Here is a 24144-nt window from a genome sequence, read left to right as displayed (position 1 = left end):
ATGAGTGCCTCCCCATACTGTGCAATTCACTGGGTGTTGCTTAACCATACTTCACCACGCTGGTCAATGCCAGTTAATAACCAGCATCATGTTAGCCATGGCGAAGAATCAAAACTCGGGTCATCGGGTTCATAGCCCAGGGTGCTAAGCACTAAGCCAAAGTCCCCTTTGTCACACGTGGAATACAAAAAACGTTGTAGAAAGAGTTTGCATCAGATGGAATCTCTGCAATATGCCATTAGGCTCGATACTTGATTTGTGAGAATACAGGAGTGACATTTGAAAATTGTTTTATAACCTCTATATAAACTGTTGACATGGCCGTGAGATGTTCTTCACCTGCATATCTGCATGAGTCCCGCAACGCTTTGGAAAAATGTGCTGTCTTTCTTGTCCTTGAGATAGTCCAGCATTTTCTACGAAAACAAGATCATTGCTGTGTCAATAGTACAAAAGTGAAAACCGACGTAGAATAAATCCTTGACAAAATCAAGTTAGCCAACAACGGGACGACACGATTTCGACAGGCAACTCCAAGAAAAAGCGGCAACTTGTTGGGGCAAATGACGTTACGCAACGCTTGGCCCGATTTTAATAGCCGTGTTGGAGCGTTCGCGAGATGGAAGCACAGCAATTCGGAACGGCAGGGCTTTTAATTTGTACTCCCCCCTCGGTTTTTTTTCCCAGATGAAATCAAATCCGCGGTTACATCGCGACTGCGGCCGTCCCGCCGTGTCGCGTCACAAAAACGAAGCATCAATTCGGATCAGTCCGCGGAAGCGGGAGTGGCAGAGCTACCCTGTGAGGTCCCTTCAAGTGACCTCTGCTACACGTGCAGCGCGGGGAGGGGACTTTCCCACCCACCGGCTCAACAAAGCATGATTCACCATTGGAACCTCATTTGCCAGTAAAAAATATGACAATTGTTTTTTTTACCCTTCTATCTGGCAACAAAACTGTCTCGGGTGTGGACCAATCAACTTCAAGGACAGTGCACATTTTCAGAGTTGTGTTTTTTGTTTGCATTTTATTACTGCAGGTATTGTGGTCTATGCAAACATGACTCCTTGTAAATAAAGGTGTCAGTTTTGTTGCCAGATAGAAGGGTAAAAAAACAATTATCAAAGCATGATTCGTTTAGGGGTGGCGGGTTAGATTGTGGTGATATAACGTCAAATGTGTTGAACTATTGCCCTCCGCCACTCGACAGAGCCAATCAAATCATGTTGTCACATCGTGGGCAAAATATGCCGACTGATTTGGATTTTCAGCAAAAAAACTCGAAGAGTGCTGAAAATCAAGTGGAATTTTGACAATCTTATCCGACGTTTCACTCGAGATTACGTCCGGCAAAACAGCTAACCCCTCGCGTGGATTAGCCGAGCCATCGGAGGTTTACAGGAAAAACAAAATGACATTGCAGCAATGCGTATGCATGCATATGGTGAACTTCTTTCGCACCGTACATAGCCAAACGTAGTAATCGATGATGCGGCCCAAAGCAAACCCCATCATGAATCATGACATTGGTCGTGAGAGCCTACAAATGGAATCAACAGAAGCGGAGCGTGCTGACGATAGTGAATCGAGCGGGAAATTCACTCACGTTCTGTACGATGCAGTTGCCACCATTCAGTACGGCAATCCCAAGCTTCAGCGTCGACCGAACCATGGGGCTTTTCACGCCTGCGGCACACGGGAATATTTTATTGCAACACAGATAAGATCAAGACGAGATCAAAACGTTTCATTTCTTTTTTTTTTACAACTGGGGAAAACGAATGCGTGTTGGCAGATGCGCAGCGGCCGTGGGATGTCGCTCGAAACGCAAACCAACTCGGCGGAAGAGAGTTAAGATTTAGCTTTACCTCCTCTCCATCCCCACACTCCAGTGCCCCTCTCTCCCCTTGACCAAAATTTGTCAAAAAATTGGCTTTCCCATAAGAAAAAAAACAACTCAACCCGTTCGTCAAAAACACCACGGGGGGACTTAAAAGGGAAAAAGTGCATAACAGGCGACGTTTTGGGTAATCGCCCTTCTTCATTGGGAAACAGCGAGGCCAAGCGAGGTAGAAAAAATAGAGAGGTGAGAGAGGGGTACCGGCCTCTCTCTCTCTCTGCATGCTGTAAAGAAAGGCCATTGCTCAAAGATGTCACCCATTATGTACTTGTCTTAATGTAGCCTTGCTATTGACGAGCGTGTTGAGTGCGTTTGCTATTTGTGTTTATGCAACCACCGCCAACACAAGCAGCAGCATCGCAAAATATTTTCCCATCAACACATGGCCTGAGCCTCTTGTGCGAAGGAAACAACTTAAACCATCTCACCTAGTCGCTCGCTCACTCGCCCTAGCAATCGCTTCACCAAGCACGCTCGCCTACTCGCTCACTCACTCACCCAAGCAATCACTTCACCAAGCACGCTCACGAGCTCGCTCACGACCTCGCTCGCTCACTCACTCACTCACCCACGCACTCTCTCGCAAGCACCTGACATGACCAGAGCCGTCACGTTCGGCAACGCCAACGCGTTCTGTGCGCTTGACCGATTTGCGTCATTAGCGGCCACGGGAGACACCTATCGGTAAAATTTCGCTCATCAAGACGGCGCCAGTGGCAGCCGGGGAAGTGATGTTATTTTAATGGACCATATTTGCATGGGAGGTGTGTGTGTGGGGAGCGGTAGTGCAGCGGTTAGCACACTCCACTATGGACCCGTCGACCCGAGTTCCATTCCAACTCACGGCCTATATCGGTGATGATCATCCGAACCGGTCCTGAGTCTCCCCCTAAATCGACTAGGCCTCAAACGAGCACCTGGTATGGTGTGTAAACATCACCACTAGGGAGACATAGGCGGTTGTGCATGGAAGTCAACAGCAGCCTGTTAATGCTATAGGAGGGTGTCTTTATGTTTGATACTCTTCGAGCTGGAATTCAGCTAAAATTAATCAAATTAAGTCAAAACATGTATTTCATGTGACGGGGTGGGGGGGAATTTTTTGTGCGGTCATGCACCACACCAGAGACTTATCAACTCCCATGGAGCCGTAGCCCACTGAGCCCGGACCAACGTCCTGATTTGGCCAACAGCGGTGAATTGTGCGAGCACAATTTCAAATGAGCGGGGTCCTCCAAGAAAAACTCACTCTCATTGGCCATGTAAATACATGGGTACGGCTACAACTCGAGATTTTGCTGCTTGCCTTCTCACGTGGTACCAATGTTTGTCCTTGCCCATGGACTCACCGAGAGGTCACGGGATTATTCACGGGCGGCTGAAACCCATATTCGATCGCGCGACCTCAGGAGTACCGGCTCAGCGATTAGGAAACACACCACACGCACGCGGCACGTCATGGAGCTGTTGCGGTGTAACGGTCAGCTCGCTGTGACTTGCAATCCGGAGATCGCCGGTTCGACTCGACATCCCAAAGCGGCTGCGGTTGAAACGACGGTGCGAGTTTCTTGAATCCCCCCCCCCCCTCCCCTCTCTGACTCTGTCCACCCGGCGGCATAGAAAGGTTCAACGCCGTTGGTGTGTGGGCACTCCCACCGCTTCCTAAAGGTCTGCTCAGCGTCGAAGAGAGAAGGTCAAATCCCCTTTGTCGGGGCTCTCTTTAGAGCTCCGCCTCACGGCACGAGCGAGCGCTTTCGGCGCGAAGACTTAGCATTTACTTAAAAAACTCTGAACTTTTAACCGGAGCGCGCTGATTTTTAACCGAGTCACCCAGAGTCGATTGTAGATACATTTCAAGTCTGAACTACGGCGGGTGACTGACTGAGCCACAGATATTCGTTCTCACACCGATGGCCTGTACGTAAGTGGTGTTTGTTGAAATTCTTTAGCGCCGTACGTAGCCAACCGTGCGAATCAGAGGTGTAGTGTAGAGGTTAGTGTAATGTGTATTGTATAGTGATGTCGTATATAGCGACGTCGTGTATAGTAGTGTAGTGTATGGTTCATCGTGTAGTGTATAGTATAGTATCTACGTATGTTGAACTTCTCTGGCACCGTACGTAGCCAACCGCGCTAATCGGAGGTGCCGGGGAAGGACAACAAACTAAACACAAAAAAGCAGCTCTAACAAAATGAGTGTGTCAATCTAGATGACTTAAAAGTGTCTAACTCCAGTGACTTCCTAATATCAGAAGGTGGCGTATTCCAGACGGCCGCGGAAGCGCATCTGAAGGCACGCGATGCGGTGACCACCTTTCTTCGATGGCAGCTGCCAAAAGCCGCTGCAAATTCGCACCAAACCGCATCTTCGATTTAGCCGCAAGCGTCACCGGGGCTACGTGGTTAAAGCCGTGTCGGAAATGCATAAGCACGTCCCCCCAATTTCCACTCACTCTAACCCCCCCCCCTCTCCCACCTCCCGCCACCCCTTGGATCACAGACTGTGGAAGTCTGCAGACAAGGTTCTTAATGGGCCACACTGCAGATTGATGGAGCACTCTCTTGCGTTGTGTAGCAATTCCACGCTGGAGCAATGGGCCACACGAGCTCTTGGGAAGCCGCAGAAATAAAGTTAAATAATGAAATAATGGTGGCTCTGCCGCAGAGTTTGCTGACGGTAAAGGGGGGGGGGGGATCAGGCCTCCTCCTGATGACCCATCCTGTGTGTGCTCACAGCGTGCCACTTTTCTCCTATGCTCCTGACTCTCCTCTCTATCTTCATATTCTTCCTAATCTCTCCCTCCCCCTGCTCTCTGTTGCCCTTCTGTTTTCCCTTCTCTCGGAGACCACAGCAAGTCTACCCCGGTCGCGTTGGTGTTGTGCACCCTTTGCCTCTGCTCTTCCCTGCGCCCGGTGTTGTTGAAAAATAAAAACATTTCAATGAACAACAAGTCGGAGCAAACCTCTAAATTTGAGAGAGAGATCTGATTCCATTTCCCCCCTCCTTCCCACGATTCATTCTGCGTGTCACCGGGGTGGGCTGGCTGTTGTTGGTTCGGTCGATGGAGAATAAGGTGGATAAGGTGGGTGTTGATGGGGGTAGGGGGGTCAAACCTTTGCTGGCTCCCAGCATCTGCAGCACCATCTCAGCCGCCCCCCTCTCGTGCAGGCGAGACTGCTGGTACTGCAGCTTCTGCTTCTCCATCTCCTTTTCCTGCACCGCGACAAAACGGGAGACACAAATGTGGAGCTCAGAGGGCTTCCAGTAAGGGGCCATCCATTTAGTTCGTACACAAAAATATGTCAAAACTTGACCCCACCCCTCTTCCCTGTACGCACCCCCCTCCCCCCCGAATCCTATAGAACGGACAATATTTCATACACTCAGAAACGATCAAGGATTAATAGTATTGACGTGTTTAAGCAAACAGAGAGTCCACCGCCGGACTATCTAACTCATTTGAAGGCCAATGTAGACAAATTATTATCGAGGCTTCAGCCCCCCCCCCCCCCCATTTCCTACGCATACATGGTCAGTAGATCCCCCATACGCAAGCGTACGCATTTGGGTTACCTCCCCCCCTCCATGCGTACGTACTAAATGTATGCCCCCTAAGCTTTTGCATCCAATATAAGTTAGCCATTCTGGTCTCTAAAGCTCCAACGTGGTCTTGGACCAATGTAACCTGCGGGCCCGACTGATCTGCCACACGACTGGGGTCTCTACTCCACGCCGTTCAGAGCAGGACCCTTCTAATACTACTGCTCTCCCAGCGTCGGACTTTGCGCTCGACGCCACGGGGTCGGGCCTTCTCAAGCGTTGCCCCAAGGATCTGGAATGCCTTTGCCGGCGGTCATCTGGCACGTGACGAGCCTCGGTGTGATAATTGTTTTTTTACCCTTCTATCTGGCAACAAAACTGACACCTTTTTTACAAGGAGTCATGTTTGCATAGACCACAATACCTGCAGTCAGAATGCAAACAAAAAACATAACTCTGATAATGTATGCACTGTCCTTGAAGTTGATTGGTCCACACCCGAGACAGCTTTCCTTAGAGCCTAGTCTCACATGGGTTGGACCAGATGACGCCAAAAGGCGCACAACTCAAGGACAATGCACCATCAGAGTATGAGAGCTCGGGGTAAGCATTTACACCACTGGAACCTCATGATTCCTTGTAAAAAACAAATGCGTCAGTTTTGTTGCCAGATAGACGGGTAAAAAACCAATTATCATATTTTTTACTGGTAAATGAGGTTCCAATGGAGCATCTCGGTGTGTTTAGGAGAGGCAGTGCAACAACTCACTACTTTCTCGTGGCTTTTGCTTCGGCGGTATTTTCTTGTCTATGCATTTCATGTTAGTGTGCAATGTTTTGACACCCTCCTGAGTGGAGGTCATATGACATTTGAAATCAATACGGTTCACAGGAACGGTTTTAACCATTCGCCACTCGTGTTAGCCCTGGCCAGTAGTAGATCTCAGGTTATTGGGCTCTTGGCGCAGGCCACAAACCACGACCAACTACTGTGCCACCGCTCCAGAGAGAGAGAAAATAAAGACAGAGATCACCAGCATTGCTTTGCACAGACTGCTGAGGCAAGCGCTCTTAGCGAGCACCCATGAAGGCCGGCACGGCTCGACACACAGCGCTCGCAACATTCACACACTACGCAAAAAACAATTGCGTTCTGGTATCGTAGGAACCAGAGTACCAAGCCAGCTTGCCTTATTGAATAACATTAAATTAGCTCTCCTGCATAATGTTTTCCTTGGGCGGAATATAAAGATAACAAGTGTGTGGCATATATTTAATCATATAACAGGATACTAAGTCTTTCTTTATAATCAGATGAAAAACCATTTGGATACATTTTGTTTATTTTTACTGGGGACAGCTAACGAAATGTAATCCGAAACGTTATGAGTTTTTTCACTTTTTTTACCTCACAATAAAAACGAAAGAGACATTTTGAATACATTAAGTAAGACATATATTTCGAAAATACTACAGGATAAGCCATTAAGATAAAGTGGTTCCATTTCCCACAGGGATAGCACTTTGACGAAAAAGTTTGTCAGATCAAAGGCTTTATTGCTCACTATAAATCCGCAAAAATGCCATCTGGCGTCACATTAGATGGGGGATTACTGCCTCTGTGCTGGATTTACTGCGAACTGGAAGTCTGTTATTTGTTCATTCGCATTGATTGGTCTCGCGGTGGATTACAACAACTTTCCACTCGTGCTTCATTTCCACAAACCGCTGGCAAAGCAGACCAGGCCTCGAGCCCAGCAAGCTGCCTGGCTTTGGTCTCTCGGCATCAGCTCAAGAGTCCCTGGTCCAGAAGTCTCCGAGCTCCACGAGCGACGGAGACCCTGTGGGATGGGCCCCTACCAAAACGGCCCGTTGTTGTTGTTGTTTTATTTTTTTAAAGTTCAACAAAAGCCGAGGCTGACCATCAGACGATGCCGGACGAAGGCTTCCCCAAGTTTTCAACATCTCGCACAGTCTCACCCACCGCACGCAGCCTTCTGTCGCCCGGATCTTTGTTTCGTAATTTTTGACCCCAGTCACACCTTCAATAATTGCCCTCACAAGGTGCACATGCCCTCGCGTGTTGACGCGCTTTCAATTGGAAACAATTTGGGGGAAATCACAGAAGAAATTCAGTGACGAAGGCCACAACGCTGGGCTCGAGATAAACGAGCAACACAAAAGTAATTTGCTGTATCCAATGGGCGTACACTCGTTTCATTGACCCTGGCGGCAATGATGGGCCGAGTCAGCCCCCAGCCAGGATTTGAACCTCGCGACCTTCCGATTAAGAGCCGCTCGCTCGCTCTCTCGCTCTACCGTTGAGTCACCTGACAGGATTTTCTTATAATAGAGATCATGAATCCTTGAAGAGGCCTCACCCGGTCAAATAAAGGCCACTGATTTATGTTAATGAACCTCATCGGTCGAGGCTCATTTGCACCGAGATGGAGAAATGAATTATATATCCTTGCACTGGAATTCACGAGTAAAGTGAAAGGATGTGGCGCAACGAGCGAACGCACCGGGTCCAGGAAAGGACCTTAGCGAACGCACGACGGAACACGTCAAGATTTCACACTGGCACTCGCGTGAATGAACCGAGGGTGCGGCGTCGATGAGCTACGCACGCGAGTGAACAAATTAAAAATAAACAATCCATCGGCAAAGGGATTTAGTTTCAGCGCAGTCGTTGAGCATAGGCCCGCCACGTCAAGTGGGCAGCAACAAACAGCACTGTTAACGTTGTCAGAGATAAAATAGTTAACAAGGTTTGTTGACGGTGGCTTACAATGTATAAAGAGGAAAGTATGACACATGGGCAAGGATAATAACAACAGAGTGACAGCCAATGAATGGAGTGCATCTGGGAACGCGGCTGAGCGTACGCAGGCAACAAGGATACTGAGCGATCAAATCGGGAATCGTGAGCGATGGACAGCACATTGAGGAGGCCTTCATCCAGCAGTGGATTGGCATGGCTGATGAATAAACCGCAATTTAACTGTGCAAGGTTGAACAAAAGTGACTGCTTTTAAACTAATGCATGATTGAGCAAGTGGAAGATTTTAGCAAAATATGATTAATTGATTATTATGAACGTTAATGTATTTGTGTAGCTGAAGGTCAAGTATACGGTGTTACAATTTAACAACAATAAAACATTGATTTTGCTTATTTAATTTCCCAGCACCGTATTTTAAATCGACTCGCACTTGGCAAGCAAAGCTGCCCTTCAGTAGCGCACACTTTGGTCACGGTTATTTTACGCTTTTAGAAAAAGCAACTACATGGTGGCGAGATATCGGGCACAGCTGAAGGACAAGATGAACAAAGGATTCATCTTCTTGGTTCTTTCGGTAAAGTCACGTAGAAGGGAAATAATAAAATAATAAAAATAAAACATCATATTATATTATTTTATTATGTTTTATTTTTTATTATTTTATTAAAATAATATAATATATTATTTTATTATGTTTTATTTTTATTATTTTATTATTTCCCTTCTACGTGACTTTACCGAAAGAACCAAGAAGATGAATCCTTGCAGTCACGAAAGCTTTAAATCGAAATTTAAAGGATTTATGCTTTCAATCCAGCAGCATTTGTTTAAACGAAAATTTACTCTGCTGCTGATGAGATCGTCAAGGTCAAAAAACAATTCAGAGTTTGGTTGTTTTAAGAAAGATGCTAATAAGTCTGGAAAACCAAAAAGGCCATTGGACTAAGATACATCGTATTATTTATATGTAGAGACACAAAAGAGAGGTCTGCTTATGTAGATTTGAAGCTTTCGTGACTGCAGGAATCCATACTCTGGTTCTTTCAGTAAAGTGACGTAGGTATACAATAAAATAAACAAAATAAATGTACCTACGTGACTTTACCGAAAGAACCAGAGAGTCTGCTTATGTTTGCTTTTCCACGTATTCCTCCACAGCAACCCACTGTGGCAAACGTACTGATATCACGACCAGCATCGCTTCCTTCCTTCTGCCAGATCTGGCAGCTGGAACTGAGGCCAATGGGGGCGTTTGATTCGATTCTCTCAAAATCGAAGTGAATCAACGGGGGCAGGGGGGAACTTGAAGAGAATGACTTCCACGTGTTCATGTTTTTTTCTATACTTTTAAACGGTTTCTTCAAACAGTAAATTTCAGTTGTAAAATAAACACGTCGAACGAACTTGGTATTTCTGAGTGCTCGTGCTCTCTGGGGGCTAATACTGGTAGGAACCTCCTGGTTACACCAGCCTACAGGGGATTATTGTGTCCGTCCGTCGCGCATCTAAAAATGGTAGGGGTGGGGCTGGGTGGAGAGGGGAAGGTGGGGAGGGGCTGGGTGGGGAGGGTGGGGAGGGGCTGGGTGGGGAGGGGAGGGTGAGGAGGGTGGGGCTGGGTGGGGAGTGGGAGGGGTGGGGCTGGGTAGGGAGGGGCTGGTCACCCCGTGGTGCCCTTATAAAACTCAACGTTTAACCTACTCACGCCAGCTTGTGCCCGCCCTCACAGTCGGCCATATTTGCAGAATACACCACGCCGCCGTTGACCCTGGCCATAGACCGAGCAACCCAACGTTCCTACCAGCTCCCTCCGCAGGAATGTGTTTTGGCCGAGGGTGCCGTGTTCTGGTGGCCTCATGCGCAGTGACCCTGGTGGAAGGGGGGGGAGGGCAGGAGGGGGAGGAGGGGTGGGATGGGGGGCTCCGGGGGGGTAGAGCACTCTCAGGGAGGGGCTCCCAAATGGGAGGGGGGGGTGGGCGGGCTCCTGGGAGGGGGGCTTCCAGAGGGGTGGGGGGGGGCGCATGGGGTGAGGGGGGCACCCAGAGGGGAGGGACACCCGGTGGGGGGGGGAAGCGTTCTCGAGGGGGGGGGGGGCACCCGGTGGGGGGGGGGGGAAGGAGGGGCTCCTAGAGGGAGAGGGGGAGGGGGCTCCCACACCGACCTCAAATGTGGCAGAGTCCTCCTCCTCCTCGTCAATGCCGGCGTGGCAGCTCTGCAAGGCAACCACAGGGCAGGGCGAGTCACGGACTCCACTCGCGCAGAGGCTCTCCCCCCCCCCCCCCATTAGCCCGATCACGTCAAATGCGATCCTCCGAGAAAGCACTGAACACGTCATTTTAAATCGAGAGCTATGAAACTATGAAACGTAAAATAACGTGGAACGTAATTAATTCAACGAACGTATTCGTAAAAAAAAATCTAAACATAAATGAAGCGGAACGCGTGTTTACCTTGGCCATTATGTCGGCGTAGGCCATGTACAAGAAATCCTCCTCCAGTTTCCTAGTTTAACAAGAAAAAACAAAAGGGAAACATTTGACACAAATCTCAATGGAATCGCTCTCGGTGCGCAGCGTCGGCGAGTCTCGCACGCGACACAAAAAGCCTACGGGGCCACATTGTTGGATGCACCTCGGGCCCTGCGTCTCATTCTTGGGGCCGTGTTATCAATCGCCGAAAGGCCTCAGTCTTGAAGCCATTCGGTCGCTTTTTGATTTGCACATATGCTCTGTTTAATTTTTTTTCGTCCTGTTTGCAAGAAGATGTGGCGTGGGTTTTGTGCAATTTGTTGTTCATGCTCTTGTTAGTTTCCAGAGTACCTCCACCCTGCAATGTCCTGTTACTGCCACCACTGCTGGCGGTCTTGGGCTGATGACCGTGGGCCTCTATGCAACTCTATGGGTCTCTGTGAAACTCGACGGGTCTCTGTGTAACCCTATGCAACTGAAATGTCCTTTAACTGCCACTGCTGCTGGTGGTCCGGGGCTGCCGTCATCCGAGTAAGAGAGCTGCTCAATGGGCTTTGCCAGCTGAAATAACAAAGTCCGATTCACGTGGCCAGTCGGGTAATTAGCACATTTGTTTTTTTGCAGACATTCTCACAACACAAGGCCACCACCAAAGTGTTACGTTTCGGAGACAATTAACGTCTGCAGTGGAGGGTGATATAATTTTTACATCGCCACCTGCGTCCTCTCAACCGCCTGTCCTCCCCAGTGCAGACGCTCATCAACTCGCTGCATCAAGGACACACACGATAGGGCAAGTCACCCTTGGAGAGGAGCTCAGATAACGCTCGAAGCACAAACTGCCACTGGGTTTGTACGTGTCGTGGCTGGGAATTGAACCCACAATTCTGGGACCGTGGTGTATTTTGGGCAAAGCATTCCTCTTGCGCAGGCGTGTAAGTGCCTGGTATACAGGAGGTCGTGGGTTCTATTCCGACCCTGACACCTGTATATTTGGAAATTGCATGTTCTCACCGTGGTCGCGTGGACTTTCTCCGGGTCCTCCGGTTTTCCCCTCCGCATTTAGAATCAACATCTCGCCTTTAGAGCATTTGGCCGCTATGCATTTCCACGTGATGATAAGCCACTTTTCGTTGAGCAATCATGTGATACAAAAAGAGCTACACAGGACTTTACCGGAGCACACCCTTTGCGTTGCACTGCTCTAGAGGACCTCTGACCGACCCCTCCAGGCCGGAGAGATGTCTTGCTCGAAGGTGGGAGCACCCACACCTCACCCCACCCAACTCGACGTGCCAGTCGACTGCCTGTGTTGAAACCATTTACGCCGCTGCACGAGACAGAAACTTGCGCCGTCATTGCAGCCGGGAGATTGAACCAAAACTGGCGGCTGCTACATCACCGTAGCTCCTCAAACACACAGCGTGTGGTATGTCAAAGCATTTACAAGACATTTACTCGCGATGAACAAAATACATTTTTGATCAATTACGCCGAGCTATTGGGAGGGCTAATGAGAATGACTTTATAAACGCCGCTCAATCGCCGTTCGTGCGCGCACGCTGCGCCAGCCGAATTTAGTATGCGCGTCTGTGAGCCTTCCCATAAAACCCTGGCCCTCTGTGCTTCGCAGAGGTGGCGTTATCGTGCGTCGTTGTGGATCGTTATTGGTTCAAGCAAGCTTCAGCAGTACTCCCATCCTGCATCTCCACATTTAAAATAAAATGTGTTTTAATCCTCTGGCCTATTGGCTTCCCAGACCAATAATAGCCGCCAGAATGTGTTTAAGCAAGCAAACTTCATAGGTATTCTTTGGTTCTTTCGGTAAAGTCACGTAGATAGAAAAATAATTAAAGTAAATAAAATAAAAATTTAAACGACGAAGTTTCGATCACAACACAAGCGATCGTCTTCAGGAGGAAAAAGTGGGAAGGTCACTTTTTTTTCCTGAAGACGATCGCTTGTGTTGTGTTTCATTTACTTTTATTATTTTTTTCTATCTACGTGACTTTACCGAAAGAACCAAAGAATATGAATTCCTGCAGTCGCGAAAGTTTTAAGTCGAAATTTGAACCTCATCGGTCTCATCAGTGGAGTCAGTCTTGAGAAACAAATGCTACTGGGTTACCAAATGCTTCTGGCAAGAGGCGATCGCTATGCTGCAACCAGGCAATTCAATGATGTGAAAACCAATACCAACATGTAAGGCTTTAGTTTACGAATCGGATTAACCAGAATGATACGCAAGATAAAAGACTCCAACAAACTAAGGCTGGCTATGAATGGTGGAAATTACCTACGCAAAAATGTCATGGAGACAATGGAGGAGCGATTCCAGAAATCCTGCCAATATTTTAATTAAGAAATGTATTATAATCGCGTATTTCAGCCGTAATCCCCTCGCCATTACGAATAAAGACAAGGGGGGAAGAAATTATCCAGGATTAACCATGCAATATGAAAGCGCGGTGCGGGGTTACGGGCCTCAGTTCACTCGCTTCAAAGATTACGACGGAGTTTACTAATAAAATAATGCAGAAATAGAAGAGTGGAGCTAAAGGTGCAGCACTGCAATTGCTTGCTCACGCCATTACCAGTGGAAGAACCTCCACTGGATGAGGATTTTGTTTGCCAATTCGTCTACGCTGACCAGATGTCTTGGAAGAGGGTAGATTATCCACACTTTGCCCCGCCACGCGTAACCTGCTAACCAAATAAATGTGGTGGTACACCGATATACATTTATAATGTGGCCGTCTTTTCAACTGCAAAATCGAATCGAACTGGTGACCGCCGGATTGGAAATCTGGACAGTGGTCACTGATGCACCAAGTGGCAGCATCCTCGTCAACTCCTCGTTATAAGGTCACACTCATGACACGCAAAAGTGCTTGCACACAATTGCACCCACAATACCTTGCTGATCTTGTCGAGGAGCATAAACCATTACGCGAACTCCGGTTATCCTCACAGCGGCGATTTTTGGCTGGCCGTCGAACAAAGGCGGTGGTCACCGCATCGCGCGGCGCTTTCAGATGCGCTTCTGCGGCCGTCTGGAACGCTCTTCCTTCTGATATTAGGAAGCCACTGGAGCTATGCGCTTTTAAATGCAGATTGAAAACGAATTTCTTTAGAACTGCTTTTTGTGTTTAGTTTGTTGTCCTTCCCGATTCGCGCAATTAGCTACGTATGGTGCGAAAGAAGTTATACATACATACATAAAACTCAACAGGGGTTTATATATCAAAAAAGGGGGTCAACTTACAAAACCTCCCCTCCACCCCCCGCCCCCCCGCCGCAAAGAAAGATTCTGCTTCGGGCCTTCAATGGGCACGAGACCGCCAAGGCATCAACTTCATTAGCAAACTGAGCAGCACTTTGTGTGAAGTACAAAGTGGTAGTCTCATGCAGAGTCCGGGAAGTGGAATAGTCACAGTGAGCTCACGGCTGCCAACGGAGATCAATGCCACTTCATTGCTTCCAAATACGAGTTGCAGCACTCCCTGGTGCTAGATGACATCAAGGACGAGATATATATTAGCAATTGATCGTAATTAAGCTCATTTCACGGATTCCTTTTGACCAATGATGGAGATTGATTGGGGCGATATGACATTTAGGCGGCCGTTGAAACGACGGACGATTGTCTCAAATCCACGTCCACCTCGCAGCGTAAAATTATGATGCCACAGTCGGTCCATCACTAAGTCGTGTGTGTCGGGAGGGGGGGGGGTGGAAACATGGGTTACGACCACCTCTTTGAAGACACCTGAGCAGCGCGGAAAAGTATTCCGCGCCTCCAATAAGCACAGTTGGCTACGTAGGGTGCGAGAGAAGTTCAACATAATGCGCATGAATACTTACATTCATTCCATTCGAGATGAACTCTTTTCAGCTCTCTCTAGTCGAGGTCCTTCCGCCAGCGGTGGCATGAGCAAGGAATCGCTGGGCTGCACCGTTGGCTTTAATATTTAACCGCATAGCAGTAAAAAACGATTTATAAATACTCGGGTGACCGTGACACAAAAAAAAAGATTTGGACTGGGACGCTCAAACTGAAATCGAGTCGATGGCAATTAATTCGTGTCCGCCAATGTGGCCAAAACGAGACGTAAGCCCATTGATTTCCAGCGGCGCTAACGCTGCATCCTGAATTAAGGAATGCATTATTTATCACCAGGTGAGGCCGCGGCGAGTTACAGCGTCCGACTTTGAACAAGACGCCCGGTGCGTTTTATGTGGAACCACGTCGGCCTGTGGCTTCACAAGGGAGATGCAGACAACACCAGTTGTCCCCCGTTATGAGACCGATTCAGCCTACAGCAGTACCGCATCTCTGATGTGTTTTAAGGGTTGTAGCGCGTTTTGTACGGCACGATGCCCAACGTTTCGCTGCTACCCCTACCCTCCTCCCCCCAGCGTGAGCCACAAGCGAAGCAAATGGACCACACTCACGATTTCTCTGTCAGTGCCGTTCGACTGAAGTAGAGGATGAGTTGGTGGAGAGGATCGGGATGAGTCTCCACCTCTGTGTCCTCCGACTCCTTCTCCTCTTCATCGTCGTCGATGGATTTCTGTGAACGACGATTCGGCAAAACGCGAGTCAGGGGGTGGCTTGATAAATCGTGGCGATGCACCAGCAAGCACCGCAGAGCGGAGTTAACGCTGCACGGAGGTGTGCTGCTCACAAAGAGCACATGCAGGCCTAACATCCGTCATGCCTTGCACACGCGTCATGTGATCACCACGTTGCATGCGGCACGCTCTCAGCCTTGTCCAGACCACCAACTCAAGGCCCGAATGTTTGGCCGTATTGTTGTTTACACTGGAAACTCTATAGCGAGTTGTAACATTTGTATGTCCACACAGGCACCAGTGGCAACAAACATTACTTTAGTATTTTCTCGCGACGTTTTCATTTTTTTAACTGGATACAACTGATAATGCGCCGCCGCTCGGAAGCCAAAGTGTTCGCGCCAAATTAAATTGTGCCCATAATGGTAAAAAATGGCTTAATGGAACAAATATATACTTCACCAAAGTGAGCAGTTTCAGCGCGTCGCCAAAATTCAGGTGGTAAACATGTGGCCAAACATTGCGCGGCCGCTTTCTATTTTCCTCCATTTATGCACACGACACAAAGGCGGAGATTTAGAGTCTTTGGAAAGATCTGCGGCCACGGTCGCGCATAAAGGCTGGGTGCGTCAGGAGCGCAGGGACAGGCAAGCGGAGCGTGTGCGTCACATGAAAGGAAGGGCGGTTATGACGCGTGTGCATTATCGACGGAGCGCAAAACACGCGGGCGGCAGAGGAACTAAGAGACGCGCGGATTCTTGCCGTATGCAGGGTCAATTATTGCCGCTGGATGTCTCCGGTCTTTCGTCTCGCATGATGATTGCGGGTCCACTTTGTGCGCACAAGGTTTGCACATTTTTTAAAATTATTATAACTTATTTGGACAATTAATGTGATGCAAACATCAACGTTTGAACGTTTTTCGATCTTAATAAGGGGGGGAGAGATGAAACGGCGTTAAATTGGACATCTGAGAAATAATAACCTTTTTGCGGTTATTGCACGCCAAGTACACTTACCTAGGGAGGAGCTCAACACTTTAAATTGTATTCAAGATTTCTGAAAATTATCGCAGGGATTATATAGCCACGCCACAAAACTCTCAATATAAACACAATTGCGTCAGCGGCCGAATGAGAGCCGTGATGTAAAAATAACATGTTTCAAAGGAACATTGTGAGTGAAAAGAACAAGTGTGCATGTGTGGCATTTAATTTTAATGTCACTGGAAATCAGCGGATGAACAGAGAAGTGAAAACAATGAGCGACGGATTTTTGGGTGGGTGGTTGGGGGGGGGAAATGATGCTGGGAAAATAATTCTCATTCAAACGCAAATTTCTGAAGGCATTTAGGCGATGGAAATACAGCAGTTGGGGAAGCGCGGACAAGTTAATGAGAAATGTTAATGCATGCAGAGCGACTGAACACAGCAACAGCGGAAGTGTGTGAGCCGGGAAGCTCTTGGCCATGCTATTGGTTTTTATAGGAACACTTGCAAACCCGCACACGGGGAGAAGGCGATGATTTTGCCGGCGCTTTGTCGCGTGAGTGGAGAAGGCGGAAGAAAAATGGCAAGACTTTAAATGGCAAAAAAATGTGATAAAATTATCCCAGTGGGAGAGACAAAGAGAGAAAATGTTTTTTTCCGAAAGCAAGATTTCATAACCCTCATCAGGGATCTCTCGTGCAGCTTCTGATCGTTTGTTTTATGCTGTGGATGTGGTTGTGCTTCTAACATTGGTGTTATAATGATATATACCATATTGTTTATTGGCATTGTGCTCTTGCCAATAACCATCTGGTAAACCGAGCCTGACCGCTGATGAGACGCAGAAAGTCGAAACGGCTATTCAGAGTTTGCTTGCCTAAACAATTGCTGCTCGAAAATATTGGTGGGGTTTGTGTGTGTGTGTGTGTGCGTGTGTGTGCGCTTGTGTGTGCGTACGTGCGAAGTCATTAGTGACCGAGCTGAAACGGACCATCAACTCGGTACACTTGAGGACCTGGATTAATCTCGGGTGAGTGACTGGGGCTTGAACTGGGATCTCCGTTACGATGGCTCAGCACTTTGACGGAGGAATTAGCCCCAGGAGTCCAGACAGTCATCCTTTCCGCCACAAGCTTCCTTGGCAAGCGGCAGTGCCACATGAATCGGTAAAATCTGCTCACCGAAAGCGATCGACAATTACGCAGCGACGCCGCGAGCTTGCAAAGCAGCGACGTTGCCGGGCGGCAGGGCATTTTTTTGTCGCGTTGTCGCAGTTCGAGCCCCAGCGGCCCGCCCCCATGCCCTGGCCGTCCGCTTCGGAGTGAACGATAAAGTCTCGGCCACGTGAGCTGCCCGTCAAAGGGTCCGAATTTCAATCAGCCCACATTTGGTAAAACGAGAAAAAAATCGCGTTGCAAAATGTTGCTACTTAACCGTCAAACAATGTCCGTCGTTGAAACAGCTCCTCCATGATAGCGTTGCGCTATATTAACGGTGTGAATATGCAATGTACCACATTAGGCTTATCGCTGTTGTGTTACTATCTAAATGCAGCCACGTCTGGCACACCGTGCAATAATATCTAAGCGAGGGAATTCGGAGGACTTCTTTGCTTTTGAGTTTTTCACAATATAAAAATTTCGAGGGAAGGAGAGTGTGCGAGGGTGTTAGGGGAAAGCAACCGATGCGGTAACGTTACGTGGGATTGCATGTCAATAGTCAGTCCATGGGCAACACAGGAGGAAAGCTTCAATCCTGGACTTTAACACAGTGAGGGTCAGTTAGTAGTAGTGCGTATTACCGGGGGCAATGCATTCCAGACACCGAGAACAGCAGAGGAGAAGGAGCAACCTCCCGTGGAGCGGAGGTCGACCCACCGACCGATCCCTGACGTTTGACTGGCGTGTGCAGTGCAATGGCGCCCCTATCTGGTACTTACGGCTATGTCATCAATTAGCTTATCCTCATAGGCATTCTCCTCTGTCTCTATCCAGTGTTTCTTATACGCATCGAGGAAGAGATTAATGGCGCGGTGCCTGGGAGAGAGAGAGAGGAGGGGGGGACGTACAGCGAAAGAACAAAAATGGCAGGATGGTGAAGAGGAAACGGTGAGAGGGAGGCGAGAAGAGAGAGAGAGAGACGAGGAGAGGTCAGAGAGAGAGAGAGGTGAGGAAAGGTCAGATGAAAGAGCGCGCGAACATGGAGGGTTCCGCGAAACCCTGGCACATCGATGTTGAATCGTCACGGCAGATACAATGGAGATGCCCCATCTCCACATTGACCGAGGCCGATTTGAGCGCTCTGCGCCGCTCCGCAGCTCAAATTTTACACGGCTCAGCGATGCGGATCACACCGAATGCATTACACTGGGTGGCCAAATTATTTTTTAATGATCATTAACCACCGCCTAACGACAGGAGTGGTGGCTCATTGGTCAGCCCGGTGACCTGAGTTCGATTCCCGGCTAACGTCATTGGCCGAGCGATGCCTGGCCCCTACGGCCATCGCTTCACCAACCCGCACTGACCAGCGCGGTGAAGTTATTTTCCAACGACCCCGATGACTGACATAGCCAGAGGCCTTCATCCAGCGGTGGATTGACGGAACGCAACTAATCATCATTATAACAATCACCGTGAACGGACAAGCGTCGTCGTTTCCCAGGCACGGTAAGGGGGGGGGGTTAACTGTGGAAATTGAGGTGCCGGTGACATTGTTCACGTTAGAAACGCCCCGGCTAGACGGCGTGAAATTTGTAATCAGAAATAAAAGAAAATCGTTTCAGAAGAATGTCCGTTCATGAGCGCGGCCGTCGGTGACTAACGTCTTATCCCTGTCCTGCATCGGTCTCTGCGGCCCACGGCTGCGCTCTCCACGGACGCGGTCGGATTGAGATCTGCGCCGCGTCAGTGCCGTTATCGTCACACCATAGAGACCCTCCGTAATCAGCCCTCTAATAAAAAAAAAATGACCCTCTCAGTCACAGATGCTTCCTTCCCAATTCTAGATGCAGCTGAGGCTCGTGACGTCAAGTGTCGCTCTTGTTATTTAGAAACGCAATTGGTTACTGCGGTTGCTAGGCGGTAGAGGAAGCGGCTCGCAATCGGAAGGTTGCGAGTTTAAATCGTCGTTGGGCGTTGAACTCGGCCCATCATCCCTCAAGGGGTCATTAAAATAGGTACCGCTTTGTGGAGAATTTAACAGTGGTTGTCCAATGGATAGTTTGGATAGTGGAATTTTATCCACGGGCTCAGGGCTGTGTATAGGCGATGAGCAGCGCCTCAATGCTCATTTGAACAGAAAACAACTTTAGGAAGCCCAAGAGGTTTCTAATTGTTTGGCCACCCAGTGTACTTTTGCCCCTGCAATTCAACATTAAGTCAACGCGTGATTTCAAAATGTGCCGCGGGAAGAGAGAACGCGAAAACCAGAGGGTGCGCGCTAATTGTCCACACACGCTTCCTTATTTTTTGTCCCATCCGTCCGGAGGAAATCGCTCCGGTTAATTGGCAGCAGTCAAAGAAGAAGAGTAAACAGCTGAGAGGCTCATTTTGTCCGATTGGTCAGTTCGATGCGATGATTAAACCCAGTCCGAGCACCGCCATCGTTTTAATCATTTCTGTGCCGGGGGAATCCTCGCGGGGGGTGAGAGGCAATTTGCCGCGGCGAGTTTTCTCATTCACTAGGTTCATATGCCCCCTCCATGACACGCACGCACGCTCGCAACAATGATACGGAGCCTGCGACCGTATAATTCCATTGTAAGCCCCATTCGTGTAAGCTTAGCGCTTTTCGGGGGGCCGATGGCTCCGGGAAGCGTTAGCGGCGTGCTTCACAGCGCTAAGATTACACGTAAACGGCCGGGCATATGAACGTAACAAATGCGTGTCCACGGTGGCACCGTAGGGGGTCCTCTAAACGTCTTCCTCAATCACAGAGGTCCAGCAAGGAGCATAGCCTCCACCAACTGGAATGATCAGTTAGGCCCTAATGTATTCAAGCAAAGTATCCATCGCAAGGGGCAGCTCTAATGATGTTTACTACATTTACAACTCACACATGTTTTCGGAGTGAACGGTATGTGAGGGGCACACTAGATTTTGCTCATTGTACACCTTGTGCCACACAGGGACAGCTTCCACTGGGGGGTCCCCCGCGGCAAGATTGCAGTAGGCAATGTGACGGCTCAGATTACATTTTTACGTAAGGCGCTTTAAGTTGCCGAGGCATTTAAGCAAGTGCCCTTTAAATGCAAATCCGTAGGCCCCTAAATATACTTTGTTCGATTTAACGTCAAACGCACAATGAGTATGGTAATCAAGTTGTCAGCAGTGGCACTCCGTAAATCCATAGACCACAGTTCCAGAATTATGTGACAATGATTGCCATGATCGCCATTAAGATTACCAACGTTTAGTTTGGAATTTATTTTGGGTGGCATTTTTTTTTTACGATGGACATGAGCTCTGCCCCATACTCGCTTGATCAGAGAGACACCATCTATGCCCCTTGCGTTGAGTCTGTACACGCGTATGAAATAACGCAACAACAAATGTCCTACCGAATGACCCGTGACGTTCCTAACAATTGCCGGTTTAATCTCTACGTTGATAACCCATCATACGGCTGTTCTTACGCCGAGGAAATGTCACGAATATACGTAGCAGTAGCTGCCTAAACTAAACTGAGAAGGTAAACTATCAACACATTTTTTTTTATTTTTCCAGGTAAGGCTCAGTGAACTATTTAGCTCTTTTTCAGAAGCGGCCTGGCCACAAATGATTGCTCAACTAAGTGGCTTATCACGTGGAAATGCATAGCGGCCAAATACTCGAAACGAATGTTTCTAAACGTGGAGGGAAAACCCCCAAAGAACCTTGAGAAAAATCCACTCGACCACGGGGAGAACAAGTAAAACTCCAAATACACAGCAGGCGTCAAGGGTTGGGATCGAACACACGTACCTCCTGTATACCAGGCGAGGTAATTAACATCTCACAACCGCAGCACCTGCCTGCCTGCTGCCTTTCACTCTCCCCCACCTCCATGGACCACGGGCATGCTGCCCAATCGGACAGAAAATGAGCGCGGAGGAAATTGAACAAGCCCCCAAGAGTGATTTGAAGAAGACAAAATTGATTTGTTTTCTGCATCCATGGCATTGGTGCCACGGACCCAAGCGAAGTTATTACCATCAGCCTCTTCACAAGAACCTCAAAGTCTCTCGCATCAAACGCCTTTGTAAGCCACACATGATGATAGGCTTTCAAGTAAAAATTGGTCACTTTGTGGCTAGGGAGGGGGGAAGGGGGGGGGGAAGGAAACAATTGCATTAAACTCAAACACAGTGCACGGGTATTTATGTTTAAAAATAAATAACATGGCATTCAACAAGAACAACGACAAAAGCAATTTCACTTGCCACAGTATTCATACAAATGACTTGCGAGAATTCAGTGTTTGAATGTAGGCGCTACAGTGGCGAGATGTTAATTTCCTCGCCTGGTGCGCAAGGAAGTCGTGCGTGGGTTCGATCCCGACCCTGGCGTCTGTATATTTAGAGTGTGCATGCTCTCCCCGTGGTCGCGTGGAATTTTTCTCCGGGTCCTCCGGTTTTTCTCTCCACATTTAGAATCAACATCACGAGTATAGAGTATTTGGCTGCTATGAATTCTCACGTGATAGGCCACTTCGTTGAGCTATTATCTGTGGCCAGGTCGCTTCTGAAAAAAAGAGCTATATAGCTCAGTGGGCTTTACCTGGTAAAAAATTACAATAGTTTAAATAGTAAAGTGCACATAATAATAATGTACAGCCCTGTAAACTGGTACAAAACTGACACCTTTATACAAGGCATCATGTTTGCAATAACCACAACACAAGCAGTCAAAATGCAAACAAAAAGAAACAACTCTGATAATGGTAATGATATGCACTGACCATTATCAGAGTTGTTTCTTTTTGTTTGCATTTTGACTGCTTGTGTTGTGGTTATTGCAAACATGATGCCTTGTATAAAGGTGTCAGTTGTGTACCAGTTTAACGGGTAAAAGCCTACTACTATATTTTGCCACTGGTAAAGGAGGTCTCATAGTGTACAGCCCTCTGTCAATCCACGGCTGGATCAGGGCCTCTCCTAGGCCTCGAATTGGTTGACTCGTCCTTTCAAAGGAGCCAATTCAGTGCAAAGGGGGTAGTTGCGTGATTTGTGTGACGCGTTTGTTTGTATGAATATTGCATACAGATAAATGTTCTTTACGAGCGGCATGTAGAGACTTTTTTTTTATTTTAGTTGAGGACCATCAGGGTCCATGATGATACATACCAGGGATGTGTTTCGGATTTAAACAAGTTCGGATTTTTAAGAAAATTTTCGGATATTCGAATCACGCGGTGTTATGCAGCTGTTTGGGTGTTTTCAGGCTCACAAAGGACACGTCGCTCGATGTCACGTGACACCACTTTTTAAACAGGACTTTGGAAGAACATCACTGCAGTATATCAACTTACAACAAATCACGTTCTTAAAGTATCCGTGAAAAAAATTCTAATCAGAAATTTCAGTCAAACTCTGCCAAGTCACTTTGTATCACAAATCTACAGAACATCACGGATTAGACTTACAACGATGTCATACTTTCTGTGCAAAGATTTTCCTTTCTCCGTCATAAAACTTTACCTCGCCACTACATTGACAGGACCGATAAATCCAAACCCATTTCAGGACATTTGGATGAAAAATCGAGATATTACGAATGAAACGCAAAAGCAGCCAACGCCTACACAGCGGGAAGAAGCGCCGTGTGCAGTCTGATCAGAATCAGAATTTACAACCTTCATTTTCAACTGGAGGAATCCGATGAGCTATGAAGCTCTTACTCACGGATGCCCAGTAGGGGACAGCTCGCGCACGTTAAGGGGTGGGGGGGGGGGGGGGCACTGCGGAGTTGCAGTTGGACCAACCTCGGCAGATTGTAGAGAGGCGCCATGCGGAAGCAGGCGACCACAGCCCTCTTGCGCTGCTTTGAGAGCAGCTTGTGCCACACCGCCTTCTTCGAGCGGTGCGGGTGCTCCACCTGCGACGGTGCGTCCGCGTTAGCGCGAAAGCGACGGTTGGTATGTGCTGCAGGGTGCTTCAAAACAATGTTAACACTTACATGGGACTATCGTTTCTAATGGGAAAAGAACTGGATAATACACTAACGTGATAGCAAATGTATGTTAATGGCTTCAAAAAGTCTCCACTTGTTCGCCGTCGTTATCAACGCATTGCCTGGAATCTTCTCCAGGTGGTCTCCAGAGCCCGGACGCAGCACATTTCTAGTGGTGTTGTTGCAAAATCTCAAAAGTGTAAAAAAAAAAAATGTAAGCACACTGTATATACGTATGTATTGGGATGTGACCTAATGGACTAATTTCTCTCTTATAATTTCTTTGTTGCAATAACTTTTTTCGTTGTTTGTGCTTATTGTTTTGGTGCAATTTCTTTATTTGTTTATTTATTTTAGATTTTGCTTGGTAAGTAGGTTTTTGATTTGTTGGTATGTATGTGTGCGTATGTTGGGCTTGTTTCGCGCCGGACGTAGCCAACCACGTATATGGGATTTGGTCATTATATATAATTAATTAACAGCATTGTAGGATGCTGTTGGAATGAATGACGCTATTTAAAATGAAACTATTATTACGCTCGTTTTGATCAGAAAGGATTCTCTCAAGTTTTTTAACTCGAATTGTAAATTTTGTTGTTTTACTCTCCAACACACAACCGGTGTACTGAACTAGTAACTAATTGGCACGTTTTGTTGACGTAACAAACTAATTGGCTGCGTCTGGTGGTGGTGGCGTGGTTAACGACACATTTATAATTACGCGATCTAACCCAAACG

General features: G+C 47.8%; 1 protein-coding gene across 1 annotated transcript in view; it reads right to left on the bottom strand.

Moving 5' to 3' along the window:
• Positions 1-24144, bottom strand: part of LOC144734625 (ryanodine receptor 2-like) — a 260955-nt gene that overhangs the window by 118440 nt on the left and 118371 nt on the right. The window contains exons 77-84 of the mRNA XM_078616894.1: positions 23219-23331; positions 18195-18291; positions 15147-15265; positions 10674-10725; positions 10385-10435; positions 5015-5114; positions 1607-1686; positions 340-416 (exon numbers count right to left, since the gene is read on the bottom strand). Of these exons, the coding sequence (XP_078473020.1) occupies positions 340-416; positions 1607-1686; positions 5015-5114; positions 10385-10435; positions 10674-10725; positions 15147-15265; positions 18195-18291; positions 23219-23331 (689 nt within the window). The remainder of the gene's footprint in view (positions 1-339; positions 417-1606; positions 1687-5014; positions 5115-10384; positions 10436-10673; positions 10726-15146; positions 15266-18194; positions 18292-23218; positions 23332-24144) is intronic.

This window comes from Lampetra planeri, chromosome 52, assembly GCF_965212315.1.
Source record: "Lampetra planeri chromosome 52, kcLamPlan1.2.h2, whole genome shotgun sequence".
Lineage (NCBI taxonomy): Eukaryota > Metazoa > Chordata > Hyperoartia > Petromyzontiformes > Petromyzontidae > Lampetra > Lampetra planeri.
Note: the sequence above shows the minus strand (reverse complement) of the source record. Positions and strands in the feature narration are given on the sequence as shown.